Source organism: Papio anubis, chromosome 3, assembly GCF_008728515.1.
Source record: "Papio anubis isolate 15944 chromosome 3, Panubis1.0, whole genome shotgun sequence".
NCBI lineage: Eukaryota > Metazoa > Chordata > Mammalia > Primates > Cercopithecidae > Papio > Papio anubis.
In genome coordinates this window covers 184,732,208-184,744,246 of record NC_044978.1, presented here as the reverse complement: position 1 = coordinate 184,744,246, position 12,039 = coordinate 184,732,208, and the positions used below count along the sequence as shown (strand labels likewise).

Below are 12,039 nucleotides of genomic sequence, written 5' to 3'. Positions count from 1 at the left end.
CATGAGCATAAAAATCTTTCAGTTTTTCATGTCTTTTTCAGATTTTTATCAGTGATTTATCATTTTCATTGTAGAGTGTTCAGCTTTTTAATGACGTTTGCTGCTAGACATCTCTTTTTTATTGTGGATGCAAAGCAGCATTTGGCAAAACTCAACATGCATTTGTGACTTAAGAAACTCAATAAATTAGGTATAGATGTAGCTCAACACAATAAAGGCCACATTTGACAAACCTATGACTGAACAAATCTGTATACTGAACAGAAATCTATATACTGACAAATCTATATACTAAACAGAAAAAAAAAGCAGAAAATGTTTTATTTGAAATTTGGGACAAGGTAAGGATGTTATTTGATATTGTAATTGTGTATGACAATATTCAACTGTGTACACTGTAAGACAGTGATATGGTTTGATTGTGTCCCCACCCAAATCTCATCTTGAATTACAGCTTTCATAATTCCCATGTGTTGTGGGAGATAATTAAGTCATGGGGGCAGTCTCCCCCATACTGTTCTCATGGTGGTGAATAAGTCTCAGGAGATCTGATAATTTTATAAGGTTTCCCCTTTTGTTTGGCTCTCATTCTGTCTTGCCTCCCACCATATATGACATGACTTTTGGCTTCTGCCATGATTTTGAGGCCTCCCTAGCCACATGAAACTGTGAGTCCATTAAACCTCTTTTTCTTCATAGATTACCCAATCTCAGGTATGTCTTTATCAGCAGTGTGAAAATGGACTTCTGCAGTAAATTGGTACCAGTAGAGTCAGGAACTTCACCCAAAAATGTGGAAGTGACACTGGAAGTGGGTAACAGGCAGAGGTTGGAACAGTTTGGAGGGCTAAGAAGGAGACAGGAAAATGTGGGAAAGTTTGGAACTTCCTAGAGATGTGTTTAACCAAAATGCTAATAATGATATGGACAATGAAATCCAGTCCAAGGTGCTCTCAGGTGGAGATGAGGAACTTGGGAAATGCAGTAAAGGTGTCTCTTGCTATGTTTTAACAGAAAGACTGGTGGCATTTTGCCCCTGCACTAGACATCTATGGAACTTTGAACTTGAGGGAGATGACTTAGAGTATCTGGTAGAAGAAATTCCTAACCCATAAAGCATTCATGAGGTGACTTGGGTGCTGTTAAAAGCATTCAGTTTTAAAAGGGAAACAGCATAAACGTTCAGAAGTTTTTTAGCCCGATGATGTGATAGACAAGAAAAACCTATTTTCTGAAGCGAAATTCAAGCTCACTGCAGAAATTCACATAAGTAATGAGGAGCCAAATGTTAATCACCAAGACACTGGGGAAAATGTCTCTAGGGCATTTCAGAGAACTTTGTGATAGCTTCTCCAATCACAAGCCCAGAGGCCTAAGAGAGAAAATAATTTTATGGGTTGGGCCTAGCCCCGCCTTTCCTAGGGCATTGGTTCCCTATGTCCCAGCTACTCTACCCATAGCTAAAAAAGCTCAAGGTACAGCTTAGACCTTGGCTTCAGAGGGTCCAAGCCCCAAGGCTTGGCAGGTTCCATGTGGTCTTGAGCCTGCAGGTACACAGAAGTCAAAAATCGAGGTTTGGAAACCTCTGCCTACATTTCAGAATATGTATGGAAATGCCTGACTGTCCAGGCAGAAGTTTGCTGGAGGGTTGCAGCCCTCATGGAGACCTTCTAGGGCAGTGCAGAAGGGAAATGTGGGGTTGGAGCCCCCACACAGAGTCCCCACTGGGGCACTGCCTAGTGAAGCTGTGAGAAGCAGGACTACTGTCCTCCAGACCCCAGAATGGTAGATCCACTGTCAGCTTGCACCATGCACCTGTAAAACCCACAGGCACTCAACACCAGCCCATGAAAGCAGCCAGAAGGCTGGTTGTACCCTGCAAAACCACAGGGGTGGAGCTGCTCAAGATCATGGGAACCCATTTCTTGCATCAATGTGACCTGGATGTGAGACATGGAGTCAAAGGAGATCATTTTGGAGCTTTAAGATTTGACTGCCCTGCTGAATTTTGGCCTTGCATGGGGCCTCTAGCTTCCTTGTTTCGGCCAATTTCTCTTATTTGGTATGGGTGTATTTACCCAATGCCTGCACCCCCATTGTGTCTAGAAAATAACTAACTTGCTTTTGATTTTACAGGCTCATAGGTAGAAGGGACTTACTTTCTCTCAAATGAGACTTGACTGTGGACTTACGAGTTTAACCTGAAATGAGTTAAGACTTTGGAGGACTGTTGGGAAGGCATAATTTGTTTTGAAGTGTGAGGACATGAGATTTGGAAAGGGCCAGGGGTGAAATGATAGGGTTTGGCTGTGTCTTCACCCAAATCTCATTCTGAATTGTAGCTCCCATAATTCCCATGTGTTGTGGGAGGGACCCAGAGAGAGAGAATTGAATCGTGGTGGTTTTTGCCATACCGTTTTACAGTAGTGAATGACTCTCGAGACGTGATGGTTTTTATAAGGGGTTTCCCCATTTGTTTGGTTCTTATTCTCTTTTGTCTACCACCATGTAAGATGTGCCTTTCACTTTCTACCTCCCACAATGATTTTGAGGCCACCCCAGCCACATGTGACTGTGAGTCCATTAAACCTTTCTTTCTTTGGGTATGTTTATCAGTAGTATGAAAATAGAATAATACAGTGTGGAGCACAAGTCAAATATGCATCAGTGATATATCTATTTCCAATATAAGTCTCTGTGTTTGTTTATCTGTATTTGTATTGTTCCTGCATTGCTTGTAAGTTGTATACTTGTTCTGTTTGTGTGTATACAGTGGTCATTTTACCCTGTCTAGGTGAGTTGTCATTGAAATACTTCTAATTTTACCCTCTATTTATTTGTAAATTTTATTTTTATGTGTGGGAGAAGCACTTTTGTGATTAGAGGATAATTTCAAAAGCTATCCTACCTCTGTATCTGTTTTAGATATCACTATTTTTAATTGTCAAAAAACAAACTTTACAATCTTAAACATTTTTAATACTCAGTTTAGTCATATTATATTGACATTGTTGTGCACTGTATCTCTAGAATGTATCTAGCAAAGCTAAAACTCTACACATTAAGCAACTATGTATTTCTGTTTTCTGGCACTTTACAAAAACAACTGCATTCTATTTCAGATTCAGACTGTTTTAGATATCTTATGTAAGTTGATTCATATAGTTTCTGTCTCTTTGTGGCTGACTTATTTCATGTTGCACAATTTCATTAAGATTTATTTTTATTTCATTAGACTTTTTTTCTTCTAAAAAACTAATATTAATATTTCAAATTACATTTATCCATCTGATGAGACATTTGCATTACTTTCATTTATTTGCTTCATTAACAATGCTGCAATAACTATGAGTGTACAAATTGCTCCTCTTGATCATGTATATGAGAGTTTTTATTTGTGCTGGATTTAATCTTATGGATCTAGCTGTTCAGCTTATACCCATACTAAATTGTTTTAATTTTTAGCTTTATACGTGTTTTGAAATCAGGAGCTGTGATGCCTCCAACATTGTTGTTTTTCTTTTTCTTTTCTTTTTTTTTTTTTTTTAAGACAGTTTCACGCTTGTTGCCCATGCTGGAGTGCAGTGGTGCAATCTCAGCTCACCGCAACCTCTGCCTCCCAGGTTCAAGTGGTTGTCCTGCCTCAGCCTCCTGAGTGGCTGGGATTACAGGCATGTGCCACCATGCCCAGCTAATTTTGTATCTTTTAGTAGAGATGGGATTTCTCCATGTTGGCCAGGTTGGTCTTGAACTCCCAACCTCAGGCGATCCACCCACCTCAGTCTCCCAAAGTGCTGGGATTACAGGTGTGAGCCACCGCACTGAGCCTTGTTGTTTTTCTTATTGAAGATCGTTTGGCGCTATACTGTCTCTTGAAATTTTATCTAATTTTAGGGTTGCTGTTTCTATTTCTGGAAAAACTCAGTTTGAAATTTGACAGAGATTGCATTTAATCTGAATATTACATTCAGCAGTCCAGACAGCTTCATAATATTAAATATTTTAAACGTTGAACAAGAGCAAGCTAAAGAGTATGTTTTTTACTTTCTATAATTATGTAAGATTTTCCGTTTTTTTTTTTTTTTTTTAATTTTACTTTTTTTTTTTTTTTTTTTTTTTTTTTTAATTCTACTGTCTTTCCAGTTTGATCATAAAAAGTAATCTGTAAAATTTTAATTTAAAAAATTTGTTAAGGGTCTTTTTGTGGTCTAACCCATGGTTTATCAAGAAGACTTTTGTATGAGCTATTGAGAAGGTTGTGTATTCTGCTGTTGTTGAGCAGTGTTTTCTACAATTCTGTAAGGCATAATTTTTTAATACTGCTTTCAAGTCTTCTGTTCCCTTATGAATATTGTCTTTTTGTTTTATTCATTACCAAAATTGGGATATCAAAATATCCTAGTATAATTGTATTGCTTTGTATATCTTGCTTTACTTTTGTCAGTATTTGCTTTATATATTTGAAACGCTAATGTGAGTTACACACACACATTTATATATATATATATACATGCATTTGTCGTAGGTTTCCAGTAAATGAACATTTTTATTACTGTTTAATGTCCTTTGTCTCTTATAAGCTTTTAGTTAAGGCATATTTTATGAAATAGGACAGTTTTTCACTTAAGATGCACTTTGTGTAATATAATTTTGACCTCTTTGGTCATTTGCATGAAATGTCTTTTTTCATCTTGTCTCCTTTAATCATTAGATTTTAAGTGACTTGTAGAAAAGCAGGTTGGATCTTTTTTTTAATTGTTAAAATTTTTTTATTCGATGCATGTATTTTGAATGGAAAGTTTACTTCATAAATATTTAAATAATTTGCTGAAATAGAAAGGCTTACTAATGTTATTTTATTGTTTTACTTGATAATTTTATCTTCATCCCTTATTTTCTGTCTTCCTTTGTGTCTTTTTGATTTTTGTATTGACAGGCCCTTCCTACTTTTTCAGTATCTCTAAAGATCCTTTTTTATTTGGTATCTTGGGAATTACATAAAATTTCTTAAATTTAAAATAATATATTTTAAACTGGTAAAAATTTAACTTTACTTGCACATCGAAATTCTTCCTCATTACATCTGCCCTCAACCTTATTATTGATGTCACTAACCATATTTTTCATTTTGCATTTTAACAGTTTATGATTACTTTTTTTTTTGCTTTTATCTTTCACATTTTGGAGAATAATTAAAATGTTTTCTGTGCTATCATGATAATGGCATAGAACTTTATATTTTTGTATGTGCATATCTTTCCCAGAAAATTATGTTTTCATATGATTATGTTTTGTTTTCTTGCATTATATTATTTTCAGTGAAAGATACTTGCTTTAGCTTTTTTAAAATTTTATTTATTTATTTATTTTTGCAAGGCAGATGTAGTGCTAATATACTTTTTCAGCATTTGGTTATCTTGAAAGGTCTTTACTTTTTCTTCATTTTTAGGACAGTTTTGCTAGTTATATTATTCCCCTTAGAAGCTATTTTTCTTTTCTTTTCTTTTTTTTCAAGATGGAGTCTTGCTTTGTCACCCAGGGGCACAATCTCAGCTCACTGCAACCTCTGCCTCCTGGGTTCAAGTGATTCTGCTGCCTCAGCCTCCCAAGTAGCTGGGACTACAGGCACATGCCACCACACCCGGCTTTTTTTTTTTTTGGTATTTTTAGTAGAATGGGGTTTCACCATGTTGGCCAGGATGGTCTCGTGATCTGCCCGCCTCGGCCTCCCAAAGTGCTGGGATTACAAGTGTGAGCCACCATGCCTGGCCGAAGCTTTTTTTTTTTTTTTTCAGCACTTTATATTACAAATTCCCTGACATCTGAAAATTTTTTTTGACAGATTCACTGTTTATCTTGTAAGACTAGACTTATAAATGACACATCACTTTTATAACTCCTAAGATTCTCTTCTTGTCTTTGACTTTTGAAACTTTGCTTATATGTGTCTTGTCATAAATCTCTGTGTGTATCCTAGTTAATAAGTTTGTGGAGCATCTTCAGTTTTTACATCCTTTTTTTACTTTTGAAAATGTCTCAGTCATTATTGTATTTTTCACCTTCATGACTTTTGTTTTTTATATTTTTAATGTTTTCATTGATACTCTTATTTTTCCGATTTTATAAATTGTATGTTTCTATTTCACTCATTGAGCATTATTCAGGTTAAAATTTTAAAATTTGAATATCTTCATTATTTATAGTTGTTTTCTGAAAATTTTCAAATTTTTAAATTGGGCCATGTTGCCCTTTTTGCCTACATTGTAACATTGTTATTTGAATATTAACTAAAAGCTATTTGTCACAGTCTTTACAATGTTGCCTTGTCCTGACATAGTCTGAAACCAGTTGTCTTTGATAGAGATTATGGGAGCCTCCCATACATGTTGTAAGGATGTGTCTTGTCTAGAATTCTGTGTTTATTCTTCAGTTAAAAGAGTTCACTCATGTTTCTTCTTATGGTCTCTAATCATTTGCTCTACCTGTTCCCTGTGTTTAGCACAGCTGTCTGCTCATGAAACATTTACCTTTGATCTCAGCAGACTCACCACCATTTCTTTCAGCACCCTGTAGTATTGGAGACAGAAACCAGTTTTTGTAATAATTTCCAAAAGCCAGAAGAAGGACTATGTATGTCACTGTTTTTCCTCTATTAAGCCAGGTGTTGGCAGTTTACTCCTAAGGGCACAATGCTGTATTTGTGGGGAGGAAGAGCTGCAGTGGGTAAATGTAACACACTTTTTCTTCGTGTTTTATGTGGCTTTTGGCATTGTGCTTACCTGAGGCATTGCACACAGTTAACTCATTTATAGATTTCACACAAAGGCGTTTTTGTCAGTGTATTTTTGTTATGTATGTCTGTAAAGAAATTATGTCCTGTGGTATTTACTGAGCATCTTACTGATGTACTTTGTATAATTTTATATATTAGATTTGTAATTTTATATATTAGATTTGTAAAGTATATTTATTTACTTACTTGTTTATTTATGTATTGAGACGGGGTCTCGCACTGTCACCTTGCCTGGAGTGCAGTGATGTGATCTCGGCTGATGGAAACCTCTGCCTCCCAGGTTCAAGGGATTCTCCTGCCTCAGCCTCCCAAGTAGCTGGGATTATAGGCATGCACCATCATTCCCAGCATTTTTTTTTTTTTTTTGTATTTTTAATACAGATGGGGTTTCACCATGTTAGCCAGGCTGGTCTCGAACTCCTGACCTTGTTATTTGTCCACCTCGGCCTTGGAAACTTCTGGAATTACAGGCATGAGTCACCACGCTTGGCCTTTATAGTATATTTACACGAATCTAGTAAGTGGGATAATTTGTTATTTTTATTTCTTTCAGCTGTGTGTTCTCATTTCACCCAAGACCTTTGGACAGTGTAGGGCATAGAAGATTCATTCCACAAACTTATACAAAAAGGACATGAGAAACGTGGACATGAGAATTTAAAATTAAGAAAAACTTGTAGAAGTGTGAATGAGTGTAAGGTGCAGAAAGGTGGTTATAAAATGGAATTAACCAATGCTTATTAACTACCCGGAGCAAAATAATTCAATGTAATATATGTGTTGAAGTTTTTCATAAATTTTCAAATTCAAACAAACATAAGGTAAACTGGAGAGAAAACCTTTAAATGTAAAGAATGTGGCAAATCATTTCACGTGCTCTGACACCTAACTCAACACAAAAGAATTCATACTGGAGAGAACTCCCACACATATGAAGAATGTGGCAAAGCCTTTAATCGGTCCTCAATTCTTACTAAACATAAGAGAATTCATGCCAGAGAGAAACCCTACAAGTGTGAGGAATGTGGTAAAGGCTTTACTCGGTCCTCACACCTTACTAAACACAAGAGAATTCATACTGGAGAGAAACCATACATATGTGAAGAATGTGGTAAAACTTTTAACCAATCCTCAACCCTTAATTTACATAAGAGAATTCATTCTGGACAAAAATGTTACAAATGTGAAGAATGTGGTAAAGCCTTTAAGTGGTCCTCATCCCTTAATGAACATAAGAGAATTCATGCTGGAGAGAAATCCTTCTCATGCGAAGAATGTGGCAATGTCTTTACTACATCCTCAGACTTTGCTAAACATAAGAGAATTCATACAGGAGAGAAACCCCACAAATGTGAAGAATGTGGCAAATCCTTTAATAGGTCCACAACCCTTACGACACATAAGAGAATCCATACTGGAGAGAAACCCTACACGTGGAGAATGTGGTAAAGCCTTTAATTGGTCCTCAACCCTTAATGTACACAAGAGAATTCACTCTGGAAAAAATCCCTACAAATGTGAAGATTGTGGCAAAGCCTTTAAAGTGTTTGCAAACCTGCGTAATAATAAAAAAATTCATACTGGAGAGAAACCCTACGTATGTACACAATGTGGCAAAGCCTTTAAATAGTCCTCATACCTGAATAAACATAAGAAAATTCACACTGTAGATAAACCCTACAAATGTAAAGAATGTGGGAGTACTTTTAAGCAGTATTCCAACCTTCCTCAACATAAGAGAACTCATACTGGAGGAAAATTTTAGAAATGTAAAGCATGTGGGAGCTTTTAAGTCTTCCTCAATCTTTTATAATCATAATTCATACTGGAGAGAAACTCTACATATGTGAAAAATTTGGCAAAGCTTTTAACCACAACTCAATCTGTTCTAAACATAGGAGAAATGGTATTGGTGAGAAGCCATAGAAATATGAAAAGTGTAGAAAAGCCTTCAAATGCTTGTCACATCTTACTATTTATAATTCCTACAGAAGAAAACCCCTAGGAATATTAAAAGTGTTGGCAAAACTTTTAACCAATGCTCATATCTCTTAGCACATGATAGCATTTATGCTTGAGAAAAATTGTACAAATATGGAAAATGTAGAAGAGCCACTAATGCCTACTCACGTGTTACTAAATATCAGAGAGTCTGTACTTAATAAAAGCATTATAAATGTAATGTTTGTTGAAAGACCTATTAGAAAATACAGGTCTTAAAAGTGAAGAAGAGTATTCTGAAGACGGACAATACAAATAGTAAGATGGTTGTTGTACCTATACTTGCATCATGGGTCTTATTGTGCATATTTCGTACTAGAAGAAAACCCTGAAGCACTTGCCCAAAATTTCTTCAACATTGGAGAATTTATATTGGAAAGAAATTTTACAAATATAATAAATTTGGAAAAGCATTTGTTCAAAAACTGTAGCTTAAAAAATACCAGAGGGTTTATACTAGAAGATATTTTGTAGATGCGTTAAATATGAAAAGATATTCAGTCTAAAATTAAGACTAAATGTCAGAATATTTACAGTAGAAAGAAGAAGGCATTAACACTTGAAACATTACAGTAAATCAGTGTTAAGTATAAAAAAATTCCAAAGCCGAAACTGTTAGATAATTTCTTTGTATATAAGTTGAAAAGGAGTAGATTTTTGAAGTTATTCCATTGAAATTATACTTTTTTACTTGAAAAAGTTATAGATTTTTTGAAAAGCAAATTCAACTCTAAAATTTATTCATACTGATTCAACTTATTGTTTATATGAAAGCGTGTGATGAGTTGTTGCATCAGAGGTATGAGTGATTCTTTTTAGGTGGGCATCATTCATGAACTTTTCCATGAATGAGTAAGGACATTGAAAGATGCATGAGATGATGTTTGCATCTTTGTGGTTGACTTATATCATTGCGTGATTCGTGAGGTACATGTTCAAAGTAATATTCTTCTGCATTGTAGTGAGAGAAAAACAATCTGAATTTTAGTAATAAATTGTTTTACCAATTGTACATTTAGGTAATAAAATACAGTAAATTTTAAAATTATCTTTTAAGATTGTGTGTGAACTTAATTTTTAAATTCAACAAAATTGCTAATGTGTTGAAATTACTGTGTCTGGAATGAAGTGTTATTATGCCACAACTCTCACCTATCCCACCTTACTCAAGGGTATAGGTAAAAAATGGTAACAGTATACTTTTAGTAACATAGTTTAATGACATTTCTAGCAATCTCTTTTTCCAGTGGCTTTAAACAGCAAATAAATTGAAGAATATTGTTCTCATGTTAAATTTTTATTATTTTTCTTATTTAAATTTATTTTTAAAAATTTATGTGGGTACATGGTATGTGTATATATTCATGGCATATATGGGTTACTTTGATACAGGCATACAACATGTAATCACATCAGTGTAAATGAGTTATTCATCACCTCAAGCATTTATCCTTTGTATTACAAACAATCCAATTATACACTTTACTTTTAAATGTACAATTAAATTATTTTTTATTACAAGTAATTTTATGGTTGTATTCAGTATTATATCAGAATATAATGTAGACATTTTTGTGTCCTGAATACATATTTTTTTAAATGTTCCATATTTTTCTTTGGACATGTGGCTTCTCTTCTGGCAAACACATACAGACTTTTAGTTTTGATTTACATGGAGATAAATATATAAATGTATTGCTCTAAGATAAACCTTAGGTATAAAAAATTATAGAACAAGCAATTGTGTTTGGAAATTTGTACCTATTTTCCAAAGAAAATAGCAACGTTGGGACAAAAAATATTCTTTTAATAATATGTATAACTGATTAGAAACATAAAAACCTAAAATATTCTGGAAACAAATCTATACTATCTTCTTTGTATTTAATTAATTACTGTAAAATCTAATGGATCATTGTTGAGAATCTCCTTGTGCAAATTACCTGTTTTGTCTGGTACTCATGCTAGTGATACAATTCACTTGTTTCTCATAGTTTTTTGTTTTAGCTTCATTAAGTATTTATTGTGTGAGCTGGTCAGAAATTGTAAGAATGATTTTTATAAAATTTAGTAGAGCACACAAAATAAATTTAAGATGTTCACAATGTGTGTATTATGTAATATTTAGTTAGAACATTTTGTTTAATTGGGGAACCATATATAAGCTGTTTAGTTATTGTTCCTTTCACTTTTTATAATTGACATAATTGAGTTTATTGGGCCAATTCAAGTAAGTACTGGGAACACTTTATAAGTTATGAGGATGTTTTGATACATAATTGCAATGAACAAACATAAGAAAGTGAAGGGTGTGTAATAGATGCTCCATAATTAGGTACAAATATTTTTCTGGAGTTTATTTGTAGGTCCAAGTAAGAGATTGAAAATATCTGTGGTGAAGAAATGGTATTAATTCTGCATGTTAAGAGGACATTTGTTCCCAGGCTGTAAAAGTGAATCATTCTGAATTTAAATAAGATTTCGGTGTTTATATTCTAATTATCTTCAGTTTTTTTTTTTTTTTTTTTTTTTGATGTCTTTATGTGTTCATCCTCAGCTGTGTGTACCTCACAGCCCTTCTCCTGATTTGTGTTATGGCTACAGTTTTTTCACTCTTCTCTTCATGCCATGTAATTTCACATGGATTTTCTAGGTTCTCATGAAAAGTTTGGATTTTTTTTAATGTGGTAAATTATTGTTTTTAAGTGGGGTGTTTGTATAGTTTATCAATGCAACATTTATATTACTTAAGAGTCATTTACTGTTCACATGTAAAAGGATTCAGTCAGTCAGCATTGTTTTTCTCTGTAAAAGAAAAATTTTATGAGATTCTAAACAAAGTGTGTTAAATGAAACATAAGCTAGAATAGGTAAAGCATTAATATGGGTGGATTGCATATTATAACTACCATGTGAAGAAACTCATCCAAATTTTGAAATCTCTTAGAAGAAAATATGTCTTAGAAATAAATTTCTAGGCCGGGCAAAGTGGCTCACGCCTGTAATCCCAGCACTTTGGGAGGCTGAGGCAGATGGATCACCTGAGGTCAGGAGTGCAAGACCAGCCTGACTGACATGAAGAAACCCCGTTTCTACTAAAAATACAAAAATTAGCCAGTTGCGATGGCAGGTGCCTGTAATCCCAGCTACTTGGAAGGCTGAGGCCGGAGAATTGCTTGAACCTGGGAGGTGGAGGTTGCAGTGAACTGAGATGGCAACACTGCACTCCAGCCTGGGTGACAGAC

The 12,039-nt window shown here is 34.5% G+C and overlaps 2 protein-coding genes across 2 annotated transcripts in view; both read left to right on the top strand.

Annotated features, from left to right (window-relative positions):
• LOC116274232 (zinc finger protein 718-like) overlaps nt 1-8,019 on the top strand; it is a 30,696-nt gene extending 22,677 nt beyond the window's left edge. The window contains exon 3 of the mRNA XM_031664818.1: nt 7,347-8,019. Within this exon, the coding sequence (XP_031520678.1) occupies nt 7,347-7,387 (41 nt within the window). The 3' untranslated portion in view covers nt 7,388-8,019. The remainder of the gene's footprint in view (nt 1-7,346) is intronic.
• LOC116274242 (zinc finger protein 718-like) lies at nt 7,676-11,817 on the top strand (the record flags this gene model as incomplete). Its single annotated transcript, XM_031664835.1, is given in 2 exon segments — nt 7,676-8,226; nt 8,228-11,817. Coding segments are annotated over 2 exon segments (747 nt in total), but the record flags the coding sequence as incomplete, so codon positions are not given.
• Nucleotides 11,818-12,039: the final 222 nt, after the last annotated feature.